This window comes from Myxine glutinosa, chromosome 13 (assembly GCF_964187855.1).
Source record: "Myxine glutinosa chromosome 13, kmMyxGlut1.1, whole genome shotgun sequence".
Lineage (NCBI taxonomy): Eukaryota > Metazoa > Chordata > Myxini > Myxiniformes > Myxinidae > Myxine > Myxine glutinosa.
This window is the reverse complement of record NC_136273.1, coordinates 80,156,615-80,183,024: the sequence shown is the minus strand read 5'-3', so window position 1 is coordinate 80,183,024 and position 26,410 is coordinate 80,156,615. Positions and strand designations below refer to the sequence as shown.

Below are 26,410 nucleotides of genomic sequence, written 5' to 3'. Positions count from 1 at the left end.
TGTTTGTACTTTTCTACCTTTGTAGATTGTCGGGACTTGAAGGTCAATAACTCTTGCTATTCCTGTCATTTCTCACATCCTCAGAACGGATAATGCAATCAAGAACCACTGGAATTCAACAATGAGGCGGAAGGTCGAGCAAGAAGGATACCTGAAAGAGTTTCCTCAGCAGAATATCGCTGTGACCACTTGCCTGGCCCTTGGCCCTCCTCTTATTCCTGCATCCTCGACTAATGCCAGGTGGCTCAACTGTGTGGAGACGGTGAGGGTTGGGTCCTGCAGATAATTTTGTATCCTTTCCGGTCATCTGGCTTGACTGTTTTGTGAGGAACTGTCAAATTGTCACCGTCTTGTCTTGATTGTCAAAGTAACCCTGATCACTGTCATGTGTGTATTATCTCTCGTCCTTTGATTTGATTCAATTCTAACCCCACCTCTTTCCTTGCTGCCTCCATCATTGTAGGGAGAAGCCAGAGATAATGTGCCAGAGGTTTTGGCCTGGAACGCGCAGCTTCCTGTTGCAGTTATCTCCGGCCCATCCAAACCTGCTGCCCTTCCCGAGCCCATTGAAGTGAAAACGGAACCCTGCCTTAAAAGGAACCCTAAACAAGAGCCTGCCTCTCCATCAAAATACCTGGCAGATGCAGCAGCCAACCTTTCACCACTCAAAAACATCCCAGAGTTTGCAGAGGCACTTCAACTTATAGATTCGGTATTACAATTCAAATTATTTTTTGTTTTGCATTTAAGCATTACTTGAAGGCAATAAAAACAACAATATGATCGAAACGTATTAATGTAAATATTGTTGTAATCATAATGTAGAAAAGTAAAAACATTATTGGCTTGCTGCCATGGAGTGGTAGTTGCTTCCAATACAACTCACTTTCTCAGTTTGGAAGGCAAGCCTGATTGAAGGAAAGTGGATCGCTCCATAAAAGCACAAATAAACGTGTTTGTCCTTGGGCAAGCCAGAATACAATACAGGCCTCATATCAAAGCTGTACTCTCTGGCCTGTCTGTCTCCCTCTTTCAGGAAATGATGGCAGATAAAGTCCCCTGTTGTATGCTGTCTCTCAATCCCTTCACTCTTTGCTGATGGCTCCACAGAAAGCCCTGCATGTGACAGGCCAGGCTGTTTTAGTATGTGCTTCCAAAGCGAGAGCCCTCCCCATCCTCCCCTTGTTCGCCCTTACCCACTGACTGCCCCTTGCATACCAAGTCTTTCCACCTGAGAAGGTCTTTAACTTTCTGCATGACATTGGCAACACAGTTACAAGTATTGATGACATCGGTGCCCGTGTTCTCAAAACATGCTTCACCGAACTGGCATTTCCTTTATCTTTTTGTTCAGCACATCCTTCACTTCAGGCTACCTACTATCTGCTTGAAGTGGACCAATGTCGGTGCCACCTATAAGAAGGGTACCTATGCAGATGAGCTAAATGCTTCATGTGATAATCAGAATAATGGAGTCAATAATCACTGTTGACATCTTCATTCCTCTTCTCCAATCATCTAATCAGTGCTCGCAAGTTTGGTTTCCGCTCCACTCACTCAACTCTGAGCATGTTGCATCTATCTCCTCATGCAGCAATCGACAAAGCCCCTGAATCAGAAACAAGAGTCCATTAAGTCTCTGGAATTATCCCTTGCCTTTGACACAGTCTGGCACTTGGCCATGCGAGCTTCTGGGTGGACCGTATTGCATTCTGCAGATGCCTAGGGGAGGGGGTGGTCAAAGCACAGACAGGGCAGAGGGTGCAAAACCAGAAATGAGGCAGAAGAAGACAAAGAGAGCACTGACCTATCACAATGGTGAAGTGATAGACCCATAGTGAAGTGTCTCTCCACAGTGTCTGCCTTTTGTTTGTTTCTTTCTTCAAGATTTCTAATTGCAGATGAGATAAATGTTTCGTGCTCCTCCTGGTCTTTAACAAGAGTATGTTGGCTGTTGATGTGTGACCTTTGCAGCCAGTCACAAAGGTCCCCCTATCATATTCCCTCTCCTGCTCCCCCATCCAAACTCCCTGAAAAAGCAGTATTTAATATTTGGTTGTTGGCCACCGTTGGACTTAGTCCGAAACGGGGGCTTATTGATTTGGTCTCGTCCATGCATTCGCAACTATATCTCGGAGATTTATGGATCAATTTTGTTCATACTTGGCAGTATATGGCAATACATGATGACATACATATTCACATAATTTTGTTTCACAATGCGCTCAAAGAAGGCCGACTGGCGGCCATTTTAGTTGTAAAAAACCTGATGCTGAACACGGCTTCAACCATTTCTCAGACATGCATTTGCCGATGTTGTTCGAACTTGGCACACAAATAATGAATTATGGCTTGCATATGCACGTCATTTTTTTTTGAGATCAGATCCAAGATGGCTGACTGGTGGCCATTTTGTTACTTAACTCTTAGATGCAGGCATCAAAAATCCTATATAAACACAGCCATTGGGCCTCAGAGGCCCAACGGATGTATTAGTGTAATGTTTTTTGTTGTTTTTTTATCAATTTTTTTTTCTTTCATATCCTTTTTCAATCCAAGTTGATGCTCATGGATGTGTATTTGGTCAGAAAATGTGAATCATTGATCCTATTAGTTGGAAGAATCCCATACAAGTAATGAATCTTTTTTTTTGTTTTTGCCCAAAAAAATTTTTGCCCTTGGTTTTTAAACTTTTTTTTTCTCTAAAACGTTGAGACTCATGTCGGAGTATTTGCTCAAAAAATATGATTCACTAATCCTTTTATTTAGAATGTATATGTTCACAACTGTCAAAAATCCTACACCTATGCAGCCATTGGGCCTCGGAGGCCCCACGAATGTATTCGTGTAAAGTTTTTTAAATTTTCATATTTTTGTCACTGAATTATTTGTAACCAAGTTATAGGAGCATATAATGAGGCTCGTATCAAGAAAATAATGATATAACATAGGAGTACAACAACATTTATGCGGGGCCTCGAAGGCCCCAGGCTTGCATTCGTGTCAGATTTTCGGGTTATAAGTGAAGAATGAAGATTTTCGCATGAGCCTGAATGACTTTTTTAATGTCACTGAATTTTGTGTAACAACATGAAAGTCGGTGAAAATGAGGCTCATTCCCAAAAAAATTGTACAGCATAGTTTTTGCAACAAAAAAAACCTCGTGGGCCTCCGAGGCCCAATCACTGCATCCAAGGGTTAAACGTGTCCCCAACCATTTATTGAACATGAGTGGTCCGATTTTGTTAAAGCTTGACACAAGCGTAGCACATGCCGGCATGTACATGCACTTCACTTTATTTTATGATTGATAAAAGATGGCCAACTGGTAGACTGGCGGCCATTTTAGTTGTAAAAAAACCCGATATTGACTAGGTCCATAACCATTTCTCAGACATGTATTTACCAATCTTGTTCATATTTGGCAAACAGATAAAGGATGATGGATTTTTTTTTTTTTTTTTGTATACAGAATCGAGGCTTGTGAAAGCTAACATTTATCACACAAACAAATCAAACAGACAAACAAAATATATAAAAAGAGGGAGCGGTAGACAAGATGGGGAGAGAAGGGGAAGCACACAAACACAACATTTGAGAGCAGGAACATCGGGAGATGTGTGGGAGGGAGAGGGCTTGGGGGGAGGAGGCATGTGAAGGGGGGTAGAGGGGTGGGAGAAGTATAAAACACAAGGACACCAAGGACTTCCAGGAAAGAAGTTGGTATTTCAAAAAAGGGGATTTGGGGTGAAATTAGCGGGTGTAGAAAAGATCAAGGTTTTGGATGGGGGAAGATAAGAGATGGTGGTGAACAGCTGTTTTAAAGACCTGGAGAGAGTGAAGGAGTTTGTTCCAGAGGCGGGAGAAAAGAGGAATGAAGGAGTGAAGGTGAGCAGAGAGTCTTGACTTTGGCAGTTTAACCATAAGAGGGTTGCAGGCAGATCTTGTGCGACCTGTAGGAATATTTGGGGGACAGAGCCCAGAGAAAGCTGGGGGGGGGGGGGGGGGGGCAAGGCCGGAGAGGAGTCGGTAGAAGACGGAAAGACCACCAACCTGCCTGCGGTGAGTGAGTGAAAGGCCCTCGGAGTTAGCTTCATCGCGGGAGATTCCAATGATTCTGAACGCTTTGGTTTCAACAGCGTGAAAAAGAGCTAGGTGTGAGGCAGGAGCACCAGTCCAGAGGGGAGAGCAGTATTCCATTGAGCTGCGGATGAAAGCCTTGTATGTGGTGAGGAGCTCAGGTGTGCCAAGGAAGGACTTCGCACGACGGAGGATGCCCAGTCGGCGACTGGCTTTGGAGGCCAGATTTGAAATGTGGTTTTCGCAGGAAAGATCATGGCAGATAGTGAGACCCAAAAGCTTGAGCGACAGAACTTCTTGGAGAGGATTATTCAGAAAGTGGATGGGAGGGTTGTCCAGTCGGTCTTTTCGGAGAGACATCGTAAGAGTGTGAGATTTGTCAGGATTGAAAGACATGTTCCACTTGTTTGCCCAGTCTGAGATTTTGTCCAGGTCTGCAGAGAGTGAGGAGGTTGCACACTGCCGATCTGAGGGATGAGGAATGGAACGGCAGAGAGTAGAGTCATCAGCAAAGAGATAGAGAGGATTTTGAAGAGAGTCAGAGAGATCATTGATGAAGACCAGAAAAACACAGGGCCCAGCACACTGCCTTGGGGAACTCCAGCCTGAACAGGAAGGGGCGATGAGAGAAATCCATTCAGGGCCACACGTTGACTGATTAGAGAGGAAGTCCGCCAGCCATGCGTGGAGATTTCCATGGATACCAATGGAGGAGAGTTTGGTGAGCAGAGCGGGGTGCCAGACCGTATCGAAGGCACGTGATATGTCAAGGGAGACGGCTCTAATTTCCTGTTTGGCATTGAGGACCTCCATCCATTGTTGAGAAAGCAGAAGCAGCATGTCCAGAGTAGAGTGACCTGGTCTGAAACCAAATTGATGATCAGAGATCAAGCCATTGCAGAAGAGGAAAGATTTCATATCTGAAGCAATGATGGATTCCATGACTTTGCTGATAATTGGGAGAAGGCTGATTGGTCTGCAGTTGCTAGGATCTGTTTTTGCACATTTTGTGTGCAAAGCGGTGATGTTGGCTGATTTCCAAGCAGATGGCAGATGACCTTGAGCAAAAGAGAGCGTGAAGAGAACAGAGAGGGGGAGTGAAAGAGCGGAAGAACAGGATTTTAGGACCCGTGCGCTGATGCCATCAGGTCCAGTTGCAGAGTCAGAGTCGAGGGTTGACAGAAACTTTTCCACCTTGTCAGGAGGAAAGGACACAGAGTCCAGGAGCAGCTGGGTACGACTGGGTACGGTGGGTACAGAGAGGGATGGGTTTGGGACACAAGATTTAGAGGCAAACACAGAGTTGAGGCATTCAGCTTTTTCACGTGCGGAGTCAGCCGTGTAGCCGTTTGAGGTGAGGGAGGGGATGGAGGGGGAACAAACACCAGAAACAGATTTGACCAGATGCCACCAGGATTTGGAAGAGGGAGACAGATAAGAGAGTTCGGTCTTGAGAACGGAGAGATATTGTTTCCTGGCTCTCCTGAGGGTGGACACACACTTGTTTCGGGCTTTGTGAAAGGAAATGAGATTTCCTTCCTTTGGATTTGCTTCTCAGGAGACGAAGGCAAGTTGTTTCTGGGCAACAGCCTCACCACAAGATTCCGTGTACCATGGACGGGAGGAAGGGTATGACAACTGAAGACGAGATGGGATAAATCTGTGCATGAGAGAGAGAAATTTACTTTCGAAGAATTCCCAGGATGAGTTGATGTTAGAGGCGGTAGAGATGGGAGACCAGTCCAGATGATTGATGGCTGCTTGAAGACCATGCCAGTTGGCCTGAGTGAAATGCCAGACTCGTCGATGCTGAGGAGGCTCTCTGAGAATGGCCAGAGAGATGTCCACTTTAACAAGCACATGATCAGTTGAGCCGATTGGAGCAGAAGAAGAGCAGCAGACATTTTCAGGGAAGTTAGTCATGATCAAGTCCAGAAGAGAATATGCTCTGTTGATTGAGATCCGGGTCGGGAAATTGACAGATTGTGTCAGTCCCAGTGAGTCGCAGAAGTCCTTTGCTGAGGAGCCATGGCTGGTGAGAGAGGTACCCACACCCAGCCAACTTGCATGGTGACAATTGAAATCACCACATATGAGGAAGAGAGAGTTGGGATGGATAGCTAGAAGTTGGTCCATATTATCAGACAGCGAGATGAAGATGGAGTCATCACTGTTTGGTGGACGGTACAACACACATATGAACAAAAGGTGGGAGCGAATGGGGAAGCCGTAGCCAGAGGTATTCCTGGGGGTGAGGTGGAGAGAGGGCAGTGCAGGGCTAGTGAGGAAGAGAGTTTTTGATAAAGATCGCAACCCCACCTCCAGGACGAGGGTCAGGTCTATCATACCGGAGGAGGGAGTAACCTGGGAGAGATACCAAGGAATCAGAGACATCATGAGGGAGGAAAGTTTCTGTTAAGCAGATCACGTCTGGTTTGTCAGAAGCAACCTGCATGGAGAGATCAGTCAAGTTTGAGCGAAGGCCCCGGATGTTTGAGGTCCATACCATCAATGAAGAGGAAGGGGGAGGAGCATCGGATACAGAACGGGGGGGGGGGGGGGGGAGGGGTAGGGTAAGATGTGGAAGAGGAGGAAGAGGTAGGGAGAGCTGTTGAAGGTGTGTCAGATTTCAGAATAGCTTGGAGAAAGGGAAGGATTGGGCGGACAAAAGGTTTGATGGTGATTGGGTGAGGCACAGTGAGGTGTTATTTGAGGAGGGGGAAGAGTGAGGCAGAAGGTTGGGGGAGATGAAGGTGACAGTTGGAAGGGGGAAGAAGCGGGGAGGACGCTTTGAGCAGGAGGGGTGAGAGGGAAGTCTAGGAGGGGAGGGGCGAGGGAGAGTCTAGGAGGGGAGGGGTGTTGTGGGAGTTTAGGAGGGAAGGGGCAAGGGGGGAGATTTGAAAGGGATGGGTGATGGGAAGGATTTGGAGGGGAGGGGCAAGGGGGAAGATTTGAAATGGATGGGTGATGGGGAAGATTTGGAGGGAAGGGGCAAAGGGGAAGATTTGAAAGAGATTGGTGATGGGGAAGATTTGGAGGGGAGGGGCAAGGGGGTAGATTTGGAGGGGAGGGGTGATGGGGAAGTTTTGGAGGTGAGGGGTGATGGGGAAGTTTTGGAGGGGAGGGGTGATGGGGAAGTTTTGGAGGGGAGGGGTGATGGGGAAGTTTTGGAGGGGAGGGGTGATGGGGAAGTTTTGGAGGGGAGGGGTGATGGGGAAGTTTTGGAGGGGAGGGGTGATGGGGAAGTTTTGGAGGGGAGGGGTGATGGGGAAGTTTTGGAGGGGAGGGGTGATGGGGAAGTTTTGGAGGGGAGGGGTGATGGGGAAGTTTTGGAGGGGAGGGGTGATGGGGACGTTTTGGAGGGGAGGCCGGAGGGGTGATGGGGAAGATTTGGAGGGGAGGGGTGAGATTGGATTTTAGAAAGTGTGCTATTGATGGAAAACGAACATTTATTGCAAAATGAGTTTCTTGTGACCTTCGAGTCAAAAATACGTTTGAGGATGCTGGAGGAGGGGTGGAGTGCAGGAGAGTTTCGGGAATGTAGAAAAGAGGAACTGTAAGAGATGGAATTTTTTTTTGGAATGAATAGATTTGGTGAGCAAGTCGAAAGCATCCTTTTATAGAAGAAGAAGAAGAAAAAGGTGTTATAATATATGACAGAATACAGCACTTCAGGGGAAAGTTTAAACATTTTTAAATTGAGCAGTGAAAACTATTTGGGGAAATGGAAAATGGAAATGGGGGTGAAGCACGTGATCGAAGAACGAACGAACAAATAAGAACAACGAATAAACGAATAAGAACAACGAATAAGAACAGAGAAGGAAAAAAAAAAATTTCCTGGGAAGTTTGGGGTGAAAGACTGGGACAAAAACAGAGAACGAAAGTAATTGCAGCGCAATCGACGGACCGCTGAGAGAATAACAAAGCCTCAAGGTAGGACACGGTAGCCTCCAAGGCCTCAAAGGATGCGACACTAATTAATCGACGATTTTGTATACAGGTATGAAAAATTAACACTGAGAATCTTCCTGAGGACACACTATAGGTACACACACCGAAAGATAAATACAGTTTCGACAAAAACACAATTGTGAAAAATTCCTTACCTTCGAAAGCGTGAGCGCATGGACAGCTTCGAAAAGACGTGACCTCGCCGACAAAGATCTCCAACAAAGCATATACACGCCATTTTTTTTCGAAATCAGATCCATGATGGCCGAATGGCAGCCAATTTTGTAACTTAAATTTCTCCCCATCTATTTCTCGGACATTCATGGACCGATTTTCTTCAATCTTGGCACAAAGACAATACATGAGTATACATATGCAGAAGATTTTGTTTTGTCATCTGACCAAAGATGGCCGACTGATGGCCTTTAACTCTGTACAGCAAAATTACTAAAACCACGGCGATGGCTATGACATTTCATGTCTTTTTCTTCTTATTTATTTTGGCAATCTAAAATATACATATATTTTTTTTGTGCATGGAGCAGAATCTCCTGGAAAACACGCCTGTGTGGATCGACCTCGAAACTCTTGATGTTTTGTCCAGCCCTGAAACTTTTGAGGACCCGCCCCTTTCAGCGGAGGTGGAGTTTGCTCCCACCGTTGCTGGCTTTCGCTTTGATGGGCAGGCCATTTCCGAACTCACCAAGGCGTGCTCCGCTCCCAATGCTCTCATTCCCATCACTTCCCCCGTGGCCGCCTCAAGGCTCAGCTCTTCACCCATTGCGGGCCGGCTCACCACAGCAGCGGGCACCACTTCAGCCGCAGTAACAACTTATAGGTTCAAAGAGGTTTCTCGGATTGTTGTGGGACCTGTGAATGAGAGTACACCACCCCATGGAACACCTGTCAAAACGCTCCCCTTCTCACCTTCTCAGGTATATCCATCCATACTTTCTTTCAAAAAAAACTTTAAGTTACTGTACAAATAATTCGTTCTCTTAGGCCATTATACATTGGAATAGAAGTCCCTAAAATACAAGTATCTGAGTCAGAATCTCCTTATTCCCAAGAGTAATCTGTACTCATAAAAACGATTTTTTAATGAATGGTTCATGAAAAGGGATTGAAAACCCAAAGAAACAAATGGTAAATGGCCTATATGGAAACTATTCTTGTTACATATTGTTATATTAGTTTAATTGCTGTTTAAGTTGTTGGAAGTACTTTTGCGCTTTATTTATGACATAAGCTCACCAAAGCTCAACCAAATTCATTTTGTATCACAAAAAATAGTTTGTTTTTGTCGAAAATGGGATGAGTATGAAAATATTGAATTTGATAAAGTGTATCAAGCATATTTGGCTTGCATGCAAATTGAATTGTTAACACTTTTAAAGTTAGGAATATGGTGGGTGAACGTTGTTGAATGTTTTTATATTTAAGGATGATCATATTCCATGTATAATTCTGTATAAGGGAATATTTTTGTATGCAGGAATTTTTGTGTTTTGGAGCTGGAGGGACATCTTGCAAGTTTTTATTTTATTTTCTGGTTCACCAATTCCTCTGCACATACACCTGTCACTACGAAACATTGTTGTGTCTTTAAATGTGCAGTTGTGGCTTGTTTTTGCAAAAACAAAAAACCCTCACAAAATATCCATAGTACAGCAAGTCCTCATTTATTGCAAACGTTCCGTTCCTTAAAACCCCCGTGATGTGCGAACGATATTTTCCCATAATAACCCATATATTAAGGTGGGATACATTCCTGGCTGGGAAGTTTTGGGATGCTTGGGGGTGGTTTTCAGCTGACCGGAAACGAAGTTCCGGGGAGCTTATGCGATGGCGTGTTGTCCGTCAGTCCGTAAACACTTGCAACCTCTTCTCTGAAACCGCTGAAGGGATTGTGACCAAACTTGGTACAAATTATAATTGTTGTGTTGTGACTAAAGTTTGTTCACGGCACGAAGAAAATCGAAGTCTAAGGGTATCTACGGGGAGTCAAAGTGGGTCGAGGTTTGACCCCCCAAAATAGATATTTGCTTTTTTCTCAGAAAGTACACGCACGTTTTTGATGAAACTTGACCACAACCGTCACTTCCCGTGATGTACCAAAGTTTGTTCATGACATTAAAAAAATCTGCCCCTTTGGGGGTCTACGGGGGAGCTGCCCCCCAAAATAGGTATTTTCTTCTTTGTTTGTTTAAAGTTTTATGATTATGTTAGTATGATTCCACGTGCTGCGCTGTCTTCTCGCAACCATTGAAATTGGTTTAAAATACCTTTAGTCAGTGTAGTATACTGTTTATTCCACCAGGTGAGCGCCAGGGGTATTGCCCCTATGTTTTTGTACATAAACACTTATAAATCGATAGAAAACATGAAATACAAACATAGATTTGAAATCTATACGATAAGAGAGCCGTTTGTGTGTCAATGTGTGTGCGTGTCTTCAGAAAAAAAACAACAACACAATTTCACTGAAATGTTCCTCATTAGAGAAAATGAAGACCACTAAGATCTGGACACATTGAACTGTGTCAATAAGTCATATGCCCAGTGCACTCACTCGGTTGCATCAATGGCAAATTTAAAAAGAGTTTTTTGGGGCTCATTCAGTGTCAACAGTCTGGCCAAAATCTACCAGAGCTGTATCGTCTTGTTCTGGATGCAGAAACAGGTTTGACTTTCAACCGTTTCACTTCAGGAAAGAAACTTAGAGGTTCTCATCTTCATCGTGGACAGTTTCAATACCTACGATGAAGAGTTGATTTGCCCTACCTCCAAGGTTGACAAACACCCATTGGCCTTTCTTAAGCTCTTTCTCTCTTTCTCTTTCTGCCACCAGTACATCCGGAAGACCTTGCTTGATCGTCTTCGCCTGCTTGATTCATTTTCCTGCTCGCCTCTCCATCATCCTCATCCTCTTTGCTATATTCTGTTTCTTCTTCACTTATACTGTTCTGTCTTTCCTCTTCATTACCTGCTGTCTCATCACCTTCTCCTTGTTCATCATCATGATCTTCTTCATAATTCGGAGATACACTTTTCCCAGGATCCACTTGAGGGCGTTTTACACGTTTCTTGGGTCACACCTCGCCCAAACGATGCATATCTTGTAAAATTTGCATCAGTAGAGCATCAATCTCTGTAGCAGTTTCCTCGAGCTGGTTTTCCTGTTGCTGGCCATGTGTTGCAGTCGGTGCTGGTCTTTGCGGGATGCTGCTGAGAACAGGCGTAGGATCATGTGGAATTATCTCACATTTTTTGAATCCGAACCTCACGTTGTCTTCCAGAGTTGCAGACAGTTTTTGACACTTCCTTCAGAAGTCTTGGAAAGACATCCTTCGTAATGGAGGGACATCGTCTCCCTTTGGAAGTCATCTTCCATTTGTCTCGTATGTGTCGCCAAAATATTTTCATGGGACAGAAGAAGGCCACATCCAATTGCTGGGTCAGGTGAGTGGAGCTGGGTGGCAAAAATATAAATGCAATTCCTTCTTCTTTACATTTCTCAATGACATGGGCAGAGATGTGGCTGCTTAAGTTATCACCAATCAAGATCTTCTTACCCTGGAGGCGTCTCATGACTTTGACTAATTCTGAACCATCTTGGCGTATATGGATCTACGGTTGACCACCACCTTCCATCCAGGATCGTCAGTTAAATTTGTCTTATTGTAGTTAATGATGCTGCTTGGGGGTACCCCGTCGAGCTCTGACTTCAGATTGTCAAAGTATGAGTTTATTGTGTTTGGTCCAACCTCTGCACATGCAAGTTCAATATTTTGAGATAGTCTCTTGCTACCACATCTTTTCATGAACCCTTTGGCCAATTCGATGCTTGAAAGGTTGTTGCGGAATTCCTTCACGATCTTTCCTCAGCAGTCTAAGTAGGATTTGATGATGACCCTCAAATCCATCAGAGTTATTGGAAATTCCCAACTCCCACCCAAAATAAGCCTATCCACCAGTATCTTTTCCTCGTCATCTGAAAGAAGTCTGTCCTTGTTTACTGCCGCATCGACCCCTGACGTGGTCATAAATGGTGGACAGTTTCACTGTGTAGTGATCAGCTTGATTTCTGAATGCTCCAGACACGCTCTTTCACTGCCTTGACAGCTTCTGCCAACATCTCAGGACCAGATGTGTTCAAGACACGACCACAATGATTTTTTTTGTACATCCCGGCTTTGTGCTGGGTGTCTGAATTCACCTCATTCCGAGAAAGAGAAATGACTTGTACGGTATTTAAGAATATAATGTAGCGCTCTTTCACGATCATAGTTTTCCATCCCAAGAGAAAGTTTTGACAAATTCTTTATGTCCAATGAAAATTTGAATTTTTTTTTTTTGAAAAATGAAAATGGTGTGTAGTGTCTGGAAATCTTGATGTCCATCCATCCAGTCATCTGTTAACTTTTGCTCTTTTTGCTACTTCCCATGCATCAAGGTTTTTCGAATGGTACAATAGGAGCAGCTTGAGTTTTGACAGCCCAGCACCCCCAAGCATCAAGGTCAGCCTGTCCTTTGCCGCTTTAAAACCGGGGCCGTCTTCTGTTCCTTTGTGATGTAGGTGCGGAAGGGCATTTTCTTCCAAAAAAAACCCCAGTCATGTCGATGTTGCAAACTTGTTTCGGTGTGTATCCACCTTCCTCAATGATCTTTTTAAGTTTAGTGGAAAACGCCTCTGCAGCTGCCATGTTTACACACGCTGCCTCACCCGTGGTCTTGAGGTTGTGGAGATTGGCACAACGCTTAAACTTCTCAAACCAACCTGGCTTGTCATGAAGGTCTCTGCACATAGTGCCTTTCCTTCAACCTCCTCTTGTGCACGAAAAGCATGCTATGCACTTTCTCTTCTGTCTCAGAAAGAGGCAAGAATGGCTCTTGGGTCTCGATCTCTGCCATGATCTCTCTTGGGCAAGCAGCATTTCTAAGTTGGCCTCCAAAGCCAGACACTGACTGGGCATTCTACGCCATGCAAAATCCTTCGTTGGCACACCTGAGCTCTTATCCACCCACAAGGTTGGTTTTCATCTCAAGCTTGATGGAGTATTGCTTTCCTTTCTGGGATGGCACCCCTACCTCATACCTTGCTCTTCATGTTTTTGCGAAAAATTGAATTGCGATAAATGGAAACTGCGATATGTGAAATTGCGATAAACAAAGACTTGCTGTATGCTGAATGCAAAACATTATTAGTCCCCTTCCGGTTTCACTGGAGGGGACTAGAGGCTTGCTCTCCGTCGGTCTGTCCGTCGTCCGTCCATCCGTCCCACCTGTGGTTTTCCAGACTTTTTTTTCCCATGCCATTTATCATATTCAACTGAAACCTGATACAACATGCATTTTAAGGCCATTTTCCCTGCTAGAGCGGGGGTTAGCCTTGCGGTCCCCATGACAATCTTCTCCATTTTGCCCTATTTTCTGCATCTCTCCTTGTTAACCCCCTTGCCCGCATTTCTTCGTCCACCATCTTTAGCCAAGTCTTTCTCGGTCTTCCCCGTCCTCTACTTCCTTCTACATTAACTTCCATCACTCTTCCCAACCAGTCACTTTCATCCTTCCTCAATACATGACCAAACCATCTCAACCTGTTCCTCTTCACAGCATCAATCACAGGCAATATTCCCATCATCTTTCGCAATTCATCATTTGTCTTCCTCTCTCTCAACGATACTCCGCACATCCATCGAACCATTCGCATTTCCACCCTTTCCAGCCTTCGTTGCTGCTCTACGTTCATTACCCATGTCTCGCTCCCATAAATCATAACACTTCTCACACATGCAGCATACACCTTTCCCTTCAGCTTCAGCGACACTCTCCTCCTCATCAGCACGCCACTCAGTTCCCGAAACTTCTTCCATGCACATCTCACTCGAGCAACCGTTGCCGAGTCTGATCCACCTTCTCCATTCAGCATGTCTCCGAGGTAGCAAAATGTTTTCACACCTTCCAGCTTCACGCCGTCTCCAAGATCCAACTCAACATTTCCTCCATCTGCAGCTCCCTCTGTGCACACCTTACATTTGAATGTAGCTGCCACACTGGTAAATGACCCTCTCAGACCACTACATTTTTGATGAACCCACTCAGCACACATTGTACATTGAATGGAGTTCACTCCGACACCCTTCCTGCACACAGCACACGGCCACTTCCCAGTTCTTTCCACCTCACCACATGCTTTACCACTTGCCATCACCTTTGTCTTTCCGATATTCACCTTCAGACCTTTTGTCTCCATACATTCCTTCCACTTGTTCATCTTTTCCTTCAGTCCATCCATACTTTCCGCAATCAACACCAGATCATCTGCATACAACAACTCCCACGGTAAACCCTCCTTTACGTTCTGAGCCAGCACCTCCATCACAGCTACAAATAGTAGTGGACTTAGTACCGACCCCTGATGCACTCCCACCTTCACCTCAAACTCACCACTGTTCCCGTCCTTCGTCCTTACAGCTGAGCGCGCTCTTTTGTACATTGCCATCACTACTCTGATCAACCATTCCTCCACTCCTAACTTCCTCAATGCCCATGTCAATACTTTGCGTGGAACCCAATCGAATGCTTTCTCCAGATCAAAAAACCCAAAAAACAACTTCTTCCTCTTATCCATGTACTTCTCTTGCAACTGCCTCACAATGAAAAGCGCATCTGTCGTTCCTCTTCCTGGCATAAATCCAAACTGCATTTCGTCGATCTTCACTTTCTTCCTTATCCTCCTCTCCAACACCCTTTCCAATACCTTCATTCCATGCTCCAATAACTTTATCGCTCGGTACGAGCCACACTCCAGAGGGTCACCTTTCCCCTTGTATAGAGGGACGAGGGGACTCAGTTCCCAATCCACTGGAATGCGGCCTTCTTTCACCACCAGATTACAGATCTCTGTCATTCTTTTCACACCCCAACTTCCTGCTGCCTTCAACATATCTCCCACAACTCCCGTCGGCCCTCCCGCTTTTCCACTCTTCATTGCTTTTATCGCTTCCTCAACTTCCTTCTCAGTTATCTTCTCTGCCGGTCCTAAAACTGGGTTACTCTCTATGTTGCCATCCCATTCATTCTCTGTATTCAACAGCATTTCCATATATCTTTTCCATCTTCCTTTAATTCCATCTGGGTCGACAACGATTTGTCCCACTTCATCCTTCAAGCAGCTCACCCCCATCACATCACACCTCTCTTTCGCTATGTGCTTTGCAATCCTGAATACTGCTTTCTGACCCTCTTCCGAATCCAAGCGTTCTCCGAACATTTTCCTACATGCCTCCTGCGCCTTTGCTACCTCTTTCTTTGCAGCCTTCCTGGCTGCCTTATAACTTTCATGCTCTGCTGTTTCTGCTCCCGTACCCTTCGCCTTCTGCCACACTTTGAACTTCTTCCTCTTCTCGTCAATCCTCTTCCAACTTCAACATCCCACCACCATGTTTCCGAGTGCCTCGGTGGTCCTTTTGTCCATCCACATACCTCACCAACGGCTCCCAACAGACTAGCTTTCATTGACATCCAACCACTTTCAAGCTCAACCACATCATCCTCGACCCTACTCAGCCTCTCTTTTAATGCCTCCCTTACTGTCACCTCTTTCAACCTCCACACCTTCATTCTCGGTTGGTACTTCACCCGCCGAGCTCTCCTCGCACCTTTCACCCTTATGTCGCAGACAACCAAGTGGTGCTGTGAAACAGCCTCCTCCCCCGGGATCACCTTTGTGTCCCGGAGGTGCCCCCTATCTCCTGAGATTTAGAAACTTGATACATGTCTTTATTTTGATAAGTTACAGAACAAGTTTGAGTTTTGGGGTGTTTCACCAATTTTTCACAGTTATGCCCTTTTTGGACTTTGACAATATCACGTATTATACACGGGTCAGTTTTCCAGACTTTTTCTCCTTATTCTTTGACATGTTTGACTGAAACTTGGTACATGGCTTCATTATGATAAGTTACAGAAACTGCAACTTATTCTGTAGCTTTGCATACCCAAAATAATTTGTCCTACTGTATATGGCTCACAGTTGATGAGTGCTTGGAACAAGAACATTCATTTGGATCAGGAGGAGACATCCATTGCAAAGCAATTCTCCCTCTTGTTTGGTTAACTATGACCACTGGTACAGAGCCACTAAATTTTGAAAGAAACTATAAATTTAGAAATGCTCTCGGCTGCTAAATCTTGTGTGTCAGTGTGGTGAATATCGAGTTGTCCAAATGTAAATTGCAAAATGCACTAATGGTCACGATTACCTTAAACATATGCCATCAACGTTTACAGGCCTGCATCTAATTTGTGCCAAAGCTCTCATTTGTACTGTTTCTGACTGCTTCTGAAGGTTTGCATTGCAGTGAATCGATGAATGCCAAAGTAGTTCTATATTAAAATACCAAGTCTTATCTTAAAACTGGATTGGCTTGTCTTTCTTTGATGTCCATGTGTAATGTTTGTTCCATGCAGTTATCAGGCAAAGACACAAGTCCAGCACACATTAATTACATTGAAATATGAAGTATAATGACATTTTTAAAATGCCCCTGCCGCTGAAGTCTCCCGGAGGCGTTATGTTTTATCCGTGCGTCCGCGATGTGTTTTCGTTCCCGCAATAACTTAAGAATGGCTGAAGGGATCTCAGACAAACTTGGTACAAGTATGTGTAATGATCCAAAGATGAACTGATTGGATTATGGGGTCAAAGGCCAGAGGTCACGTTCAGTAAAGATTCTGTTACCGAGTTAACTTGTGAACCAGTGATGTGATTATGACCAAACTTGGTACAAGTACAGCAAGTCCTCGCTATACATCATTGTTCCTGGAAAGTGCAATGTATAATGAAAACATAGGGGCAATACACCTGGTGCTCACCTGGTAGAATAAACAGTATACTACACTGACTAAAGGTATTTTAAACCAATTTGAATGGTTTCTAGAAGACAGGGCAGCATGTAGAATCATACTAACATAATCATAAGATTTTAAACAAACAAACAAAAAAAATACCAATTTTGGGGGCAACCGCTACCCATCCCCTCTCCCCTCCCATTCTGTATACCTCCTCATACCCCAATTTTTCTAATGCTTTGAGCAAACATTGGTACACCACGGGTGATGAAGGTTGTGGTCAAGTTTCATTGAAATATTGTGTGTAGTTTCAGAGGAAAAAGCAAATTCCTATTTTAGGGGGTCAAACCTGGATGCACTTTGACCCTGGTAAACCCCCTTAGACCTCGATGTTTTTAATGCCATGAACAAAGTTTAGTCACAACACAACAAGTATATTTTGTGCCAAATTTGGTCGCAATCCCATCAGCGGTTTCGGAGAAGAAGTTTCAAGTGTTTTCGGACTGACGGACGGACGACGCGCCATCGCATTAGCTCCTCTGAACTTTGTTCCAGGTGAGCTAATAATTTGTATCGGAACGTATTGTCCCATAGGAATTCATGTTGAAGTGGGCAATGCACCCCTGGAAAAGTGTGGTCCCGTCGTAGACAACTATTGTACGGTATTCGTAAAGATTTAAAATAAATAATAACTACAGTATGTTAAAGCGAGATGGGTTTAATCCTGATCAGACTGGTGGAGGGGGGGTTGGGAGGGGTTAGGAGTGGGTGAAGGGAATGCTTTCCGCCCCTCCCCCACCCTCTACGTTTTTTTGCCATATTTTTGCATTTTTTTTTTTACTCATCCTGAGCTTTAATGTCCTTTTTCTGTTCAAGTCTTGTACACGTTTTGATACTAATTTTATAAAAATCGGATCTACGGTTGCCGTGCAGTGAGCAATCTTTCGTCGCGCATAAACTGGGATATTTTCCCATTCGCTTTATACAGCACACATGTCTTTCCATAGGTAACTGTGTGCTGCATTCAATATCTTTCAGTTTGTCAATATAACACTTTCTCTATATCATTATCTAATGATGCTCTTCACACACCAGTGTTAGTTTTCATGGTCATCAAGTCAAGGTCACATTAGGTCAAGGTCATCAAAACATTTCCTCTTCACTAGTTGTAACATGTGGTAAATGGAACACTATTTACTTCATACAACCAAATTTCGCACTCCCTATTGGTGTGTGTGTGTGTGTGTGTGTGTGTGTGTGTGTGTGTGTGTGTGTGTGTGTGTGTGTGTGTGTGTGTGTGTGTGTTTGTTTGTTTGTTTGTTTGTTTGTTTGTTTTTGTGTGTGTTTTTTTGCTTTTGATGGAATGAAGGTTGAATCTGGATATAAGAGTTTTCAGAAAGGGTGGAACAGATATCGTGGATCAGCGAGTAAAGCCGTGCACATGCAAGGTGAAGTCCAATACAACAATTAGACTATGGGGCGTTCGCGTCCTTGACACATGAAGGATCAATAATTATTTCACAATTCTTGCCAAGAATGAGGGCAACGATCCACGCAAGGTCACCCCCCGAGAGTTGGGGTGGAAGTTCAGAGTCATGCCTCTAATTCAACGGCGATCACTAAGAGGACTCCCCCATTGCAACCCAGCTACCGACCTCTTCTACCAACTCCTCTCCGGCCTTGCTCCTCCAGCTCTCTCTGGGCTCTGTCCCCCAAATATTCTTACAGGTCGCACAAGATCTGCCAGCAACCCTCTTATGGTTAAACTGCCAAAATCTAGGCTCTCTGCTCACCTTCACTCCTTCATTCCTCTTTTCTCCTGCCTCTGGAACAAACTCCCTCACTCTCTTCAATCCCACTCCTCCCTCCAGGTCTTTAAAACAGCTGTTCACCACCATCTCTTATCTTCCCCCATCCAAAACCTTGATCTTTTCTACACCCGCTAATTTCACCCCAAATCCACTTTTTTGAAATACCAACTTCTGTCCTGGAAGTCCTTGGTGTCCTTGTGTTTTATACTTCTCCCACTCCCCCCCCCCCCCTCCCTTCCCACGCCTCCTCCCCCCAAGCCCTCTCCCTCCCACACATCTCCCTGCTCTCAAATGTTATGTTTGTGTGCTTCCCCTTCTCTCCCCATCTTGTTTACCGCTCCCTCTTTTTATATATTTTGTTTGTCCGGTTGATTTGTTTGTGAAATAAATGTTAGCTCTTTCACGAGCCTCGATTCAGTATACAGAAAAAAAAATAAAGCAGAAGATGGAATTCAGGCTTGGGCGGCCCGTTCATCCACCTATTGAGATGGCCCTCAGTATGCCATCAAGCAAATTCTGAGACGCCTCGCAGATGCCGATGTGCATTGATGCTTCTCATGGACAAGGACACAAAGCTGCCACGAATAAAATGGCCAAGAGGCAGAACCAATGTCAGCAATGTGGGGATGCTGTCTGCATAGACCACACAGTACAATCCTGCAAACGCTGCCACAACGGATAAAAACTGAAAATATCTGAACTATAACTGTCTTTGGAAGAGATTTACATTTGTTACCCTCACCAGAGGAGAGGGTATTGCATTTCAGTCCGTTTGTTTGTCTGTCTGTTTTTATTTTTGTTTTTTTTTCCACACAGAATAAATATGATTTTGTCAGCAACCTTTGGACCGATTGACAGGAAATTTTCACCATAGGTGCAACTCCACCTGTATAATTTTTAAATGATATTTAGGACGTCAGAGGTCACGTGGTATGGGCGCCATCTTGGAAAAACTGAAAAATTTTGCACCTCTATATCTCCGAAAGCGCTGCACAGAAGAAATTTAGACATAGCTCATTTTAAATAACTCTCCATGTGGAATAACATATGTTAATGATGATGTCATAGGTGCCTCCATTATGACGTCATAATTCGACAAGTACAAAACTTCATCCGATCAAGATGAAATTTCTTGGCTATCATCTCGGGATAAATTGGTGGAGAGAAAAAAAGATGACGTCGGTTACGTGTTCGGCCGCCATTTTTGTTTTACTACAAAAGCCTTAAAAAACACCGAAAACACGTCCTGGCGAGGGTCTGCCATCTCTGATTGCTCTTTCTTGTTTATGTCATGAAATTTGAACTTTCTGCAATTGTATGAACTCGCATTGCAAACTGAACAACATCTGTGTCTTTGGAGGAGACTAACCCAAATTCATCTCATGAAATTAGAACTGTCTTCATTTGTATCGATTGACTTTTATGTGGCACCAATGAACCTTACTTTCATGCTGTTCTGTAGTTTTTGTGAATCTGATTTGTGATGATCTAAAGCCCTATTCACATATACAGTATATATATATATGTATAGTATGAAAACGATGAGAACTCTTAATTCTAATCTTTATTTACTGTATTTTAATGGGCTGTTAATTAACATACATGGTCATCTCCCTGTCAAGGAGATCAAGAAATATGGAAACATTCCTTCCACTTCGATTAGAACTTAGAAAGAATGTAAAACGATACATTCTAACTATAAAATGTGCAAAATTTGCATATTTGTATAAGTAATAGGCTAGTAACTCCAAAAGTTTTGAGTGCATGGTGATTACTGATTAGTCTTCAGATATCTTCAGCCTGACATATTGTACATGTATGCCCTGGTGTTGGGCTAGCGGCTAGGGTGCCGGCTTAGGATCCTAGGATCCTGGGTTCGAATCCCGGTCAATCGCTGAATTAACGCCAGGGGGGTTGACTCAGCCTGTCATCCTTCTGAGGTCGGCTAATTGAGTACCAGTTCCTCTGGTCGGCTCAGCGCACTCCCACTCATCGTCCCAGCGCACCTGGTCACAACAACGCACACAATCGCACCTCCTGCCTACGAACCCTGGCTAAATCACCTGAATTCATCCCTGCTGTTCAAAACAACATCAAGCTCACCCTGTTCAACACCCGGTCCCTCAACAACAAATGCCTCATCCTGAACGAATACAGCCTGGATAACAAACTGGACTTTCTCTGTCTCACCGAAACCTGGCAACAACCTCTGGACTACTACACACTCAACCTCACCACACCCAATGGATATTCCTACGTCAATAAACCACGCTCGGAGGGCCGAGGTGGTGGAATTGCCGTTATCCACCGTCAAGACATCAGGACCAGCCTCATCCCCATCGCCTCATCCTCATCATTTGAACACCTGGCTTTTATACTCTCTGGTCGCACGCAGTCAGTCATGGCTGTCGTCTACCGCCCTCCCAAATCACACCCATCATTCCTGTCTGACTTCTCCTACTTTCTGACCCAGCTATGTTCCCTCTCCCCCTCAATCCTCCTCCTTGGTGATTTCAATATCCACATGGACTCCACTGACTCCACCATAACCACTGACTTCACTGATTTACTCACCTGCTTTAACCTCACTCAACATGTCGACTTTGCTACCCATATCCGTGGTCACATTTTGGACCTTGTCTGCTCCACTGGATTAAATTTGCACCATCTCTCTGGCTCCGACCTCACCCTCTCTGACCACTTAGCTATCACTATGACCATCAACATCCCCACCCCAACACCAAGACATTATCGCACTATCAACTTCCGTAAGCTAAGCGCTCTTTCACCTACCTCATTCTCATCCACCCTCTCTGAAAAAATGTCCACTTCTCCCTTCGTTGACCTCCACACCCCTTCCGACCTCACTGACTACTACAACCACACTCTCTCCTCCTGCCTTGACCAGCTTGCGCCTGTAAAAACCAAAACAGTTTCTTTCACCCATTCTGCTCCCTGGTTTACCCCTGAACTCCGCCTGATGAAAACTCGTGCTCGCCAACTTGAAAGACTCCGCAATAAAACAGGTCTCACAGTTCACTCCCAAGCCTACAAGGACCACCAACAACACCACAAAGATGCCCTCTCCCGCGCCCGCTCCGCCTACTACTCTCAAATTATCCACTCTGGCTCCGGAAACCCAAAAGCACTCTTCTCGACAATAAACAAACTCCTCCGCCCCCTGAACACCACCACCCAGTCATTCACAGTAGACAACTGCATCTCCTTCCTCTCTTTCTTCCAACGCAAAATTGACAACATCTACAACAGCTTGACCACCGCCGCACCCGATCCCCCTCCAACCACCTGCCCCCCCTTGTCCTGCCATCCCCTGTCTCGGTTCTCCCCAATCTCCCTTACTGACCTCTCTGAACTCCTCATAGGAATGAAAACTGCCACCTGCACTCTTGACCCCATCCCCTCCAGCTTTGTCAAGGCCTCCCTCCCTGCTCTCTCTCCACTTATCATTGCAACAATAAACTCCTCCCTGTCTACAGGCATCGTCCCACCTTCCCTCAAAATTGCTGCTGTTACCCCCATTCTGAAAAAACCTGGACTCAACCCTGACACCCTAAATAACTTCAGACCCATCTCCAACCTACCCTTTCTGTCAAAAGTTTTGGAAAGCGTTGTAGCCACTCAACTCAAACATCACCTCTCTGCCAATAACCTGTATGAAACATTCCAATCCGGATTCCGCTCCAACCACAGTACTGAAACTGCTCTTCTCAAAATCACCAACGACCTTCTCCTCTCCTCTGACGCTGGCAACCTCAACATTCTCGTCCTCCTCGACCTCAGCGCTGCCTTTGACACCATCGATCACACCATCCTCCTCACCCGACTTGAATCCACCTTTAACGTTACCGGGACTGCCCTCTCTTGGATTAAATCATACCTCTCTGACAGACGCCAGTTCATCTCCATCAATAACTGCAAATCTCCCACTGCTCCCCTCCCCCAAGGTGTCCCCCAAGGTTCAGTTCTTGGCCCCCTCCTCTTCATCCTTTACCTGTCCCCCCTCGGTCACTTAATCCGCCGTCATGGTCTCCAATTCCACTGCTTCGCCGATGACATCCAGCTTTTCATCTCCACCAAGTCCGTCTCCACCGACACCCACTCTATCCTGACAAACTGCATCACTGAAATAAAATCCTGGCTTCAAATCAACTTCCTCAAGCTTAACTGTGATAAATCTGAAATAATCATCATTGGCCCAAAAACGCTCACAAAATCCACCCATAACTTTGCCCTCAACATCGACGGTATCCCAGTATCCACCTCCCCTCACATCCGGAATCTTGGCGTCATCTTTGACCAAACCCTCTCCTTCGACAAATACACTAAACAGATCACAAAGTCAGCCTTTCACCTGAAAAACATTGCCCGTCTCCGCTCATCCCTCTCCTCCACGGCTGCAGAAACCCTCATCCACGCCTTCATCACCTCCCGTCTGGACTACTGCAATAGCCTCCTCTATGGTTCACCCTAAAAAATCACCAATAAACTCCAATACATTCAGAACTCCGCTGCCCGTCTACTCACCCATTCGCGAACCCGTGACCACATCACCCCCGTCCTTTACAAGCTTCACTGGCTCCCCATCCCCCAGAGAATCCAGTACAAAATCCTCCTCTTGACATACAAAGCCCTCCATAACCTGGCCCCATCCTACCTGGCTGACCTCCTCTCCAGACACACTCCCACCCGCAACCTCCGCTCTGCTGGTACCAACCTCCTGACCCCCTCCATCCGGACCAAATTCAGATCCTGGGGGGACAGGGCCTTCTCCATCGCTGCTCCCACCCTCTGGAACTCACTACCTCACACCATCAGAGACTCCTCCTCACTCACCACATTCAAAACATCACTAAAGACCCACCTGTTCAACACTGCATTCAACATTCAACCCACAGCATTTAACCCCTGACTATCTCTTCTCCTTCTCCCTCCTTTTGCTTTAAATATTTCCCTATTGATTCTTGTCTTTTTGCAATTGTTGTTTTCATGTATTGTTATGCATTATGTTTTCCACTCTGTCAAAGCGCCTTTGGGCTTCTTGAAAAGCGCTATACAAAATAAATGAATTATTATTATTATTATAATTATCATTAAAATTTTATACAGGAGGAGGGGCACCTGTAGTGAAAATTTCCTGTCAATCGGACCAACGGTTGCAGAGAAAATCATATTTATTCTGTGCGGACAAACAGACAAACAAATGGACACAAATGCAATATCCTCTCCTCTGGCGAGGGTAACAAGAAATCAAGTGGTGATGTCACTCCCAACCTCGTGCTGGAAGAAACCACAGAATGTAGACCTAGGATGTGGATGACATGTTTCCATGTGTTTTATAATAATGGTTAAAGAAGTTTTGCTTAACCTTTATTGTTCTCGAGCAGTGATGAAACGTTGACGCAAAATACTGTGCCCAACACATTAAGGATCCCTATCAGCTGAGCAGACCCTGTCAGGTAACGAACTGCAGTTGCCAGAGCAATATTTTTGGGCATCGGTGTTTTGTCTTTCTGGGCAAGTAGATCATGTCTTGGTGAAATGAACAAAATCTTGTGATGACACTCATCTGACACGTGAACAAAGGTTGAAATATCTGAATCTGATGAACCACCTGTTGAACTGATGAACCATCTGATGAACCATCAACCAATCTGTTGAACCACTCAGGCCAAAAAATTATGAAGCTGGTGTGGATCACATCCTTGGCTTAATCTATTGACAAGTGTGATGCAGTTGGAGGCCAAGGTGGTGTTGGTGGTTGGCTACAACTAATCAGTGAATTCATGACGAGATCAGCATTGCACAGTGTCCGGAAATGGTCATTTATGTCCAGTATGTGTTGTGTCAGAGGTGCTCATTTCTTTTGTCTATTTTTATTTTTATGAGATCGCCCACCACAAAGCTTCGATGGCCCCTTGAGGTGGGGGCTCCACAAAGGAAAGTATAGATATCAGACAGAAAGGAGGACTCCATTGACTACCTCTTGAATTGAGGTATGTTGCGATTGAATGGAAAGCAGGATGCAGGTAAACTGTTCCAGAGTGATGTCGTGCGGGGGGAAAAAAACTAGAAGAATACCTCATAGCCTTACTCCTTGGGACAGATACAGTGTATGGATGGGAAGAAACTGCCAAACGTGTGGAACGACTGAAAGTATGCTCAGGTGGAACAACCTGTGATAGACTGACAGAGCGCATTCCGTGGTAATTGTAGTGAAATCGTATTCGTACTGAACCCGGGGGTGATGCTCGCTGCCCGTTGACACCGCTAGGGGCGTGACTATAAGACCCGCTGCTGCGGACGGTGCTCCGAGATTTCTCCTGTGACACGTTACATCTGGTAGACTCGCTAACGGTACGCCAGCATAGAATATCCAGCTTGCTTGCATTGAATGTTATGAATGGTCCCATGTGATGTCACATCGTATACTTATTGTATTTCCTGCATTACAGGATGATGTTATGATCTAAATGGAATTAAACCACCCGTTGGACTAAAGTTGTGTGGACCTGATTGGTTTTCCACAACACTTAATTCCATTTATATCTACCGACATGGCTGGCAACAAGACGCTGGCGGTTGCCGTGTTCTGCGCCGACCCGCAAGCCCCGGATGGTGGCTTGCAACTGAAGCACTGGCTCAGAACATTGGAGAATCATTTCGACGAGCCTGAGACCGCGCCGACGGCTGCCGCGAAGCTAGCAACACTTCATTCAAAAATCGACTACAAGGTGTACAATTCCATCGCTCAATGCGCGACGTATGACCTCTCGATCGCGGAGCTCAAACGGCTGTACATAAAGGAAAAAAGCCCGGTGTATGCACGATATTTGCTGCAAACGCGACGTCAGCAACCCAACGAGGCGATGGACCACTACGCCCAGGAGCTCCGGCAGCTCTTGCTGGACAGCACCAGGGAGCCACGGACTCCCGCGCAGTCTCAGGATGATCTTCTTTTAGATGCCTTCATTGCAGGGGTCTCCTCCCAGGAACTAAGGCTCAAGCTCTTAGAGAAGACCGACTTGACCTTCGCTACCGCACTCGAGCAAGGGAAAGTATACACCGAAGCGCGGATGCAATCGAACACCTATGATCGCACGTGCCTCTTGGCGGGCACTACACTACACGCCCGGCCGGAGAGTGCTACCGCCGAGGACGCGGACCTGCTCACAGAACTCCGGGATGCTCCGGAGGAAGACCCAGTCCTGACGGCTGCCGTTACGACCAGACCCAAGGCCTTACGCGGGGCCGCATGCTTTTTCTGTGGGGGGCCACGCCATGCCCGGCCCGTGTGTCCGGCACGAGACGCTATATGCCATTTGTGCTCGCAAAAAGGACATTACGCGAAAGTGTGCAGGAAAACGGCACGCGGCTCGCGGCTCATTGAATCGCGCGGTCGCGCGGGCGCGGCGACCTTGAATGGGCTCATTGCGGAGCCTGCGAGGCGAGCCCGAAACCCGGCGCCTTACCCGACTTCGAAGGGGAGGGCCCCTCTCTGCGGGCCCCTGGGCGCTCAGACGTCCTTGGCGGGCGTCACCGGACAGCCACCACAGTCCCATCCTCAATCGGGCACGAAGTACGTGTCCTTGACCAAACTCCGGGCCACGCAAGGGGCTTTGAAGCCTCGCCAAGCCCCAGCGGAACGTTCTCCTCGTGTCGTCCACGAGCTAACGGTGGCCCTCACCCCG

The 26,410-nt window shown here is 45.6% G+C and overlaps 1 protein-coding gene across 2 annotated transcripts in view; it reads left to right on the top strand.

The window, feature by feature from the left end:
• The window catches only part of LOC137439044 (myb-related protein A-like), a 130,485-nt gene that overhangs the window by 30,613 nt on the left and 73,462 nt on the right, over window positions 1–26,410 (top strand). For both annotated transcript variants that reach the window (XM_068134664.2, XM_068134665.2), the window contains exons 7-9: window positions 85–262; window positions 464–712; window positions 8,580–8,969. In XM_068134664.2, coding sequence (XP_067990765.2) covers window positions 85–262; window positions 464–712; window positions 8,580–8,969 — 817 coding nt within the window. The remainder of the gene's footprint in view (window positions 1–84; window positions 263–463; window positions 713–8,579; window positions 8,970–26,410) is intronic.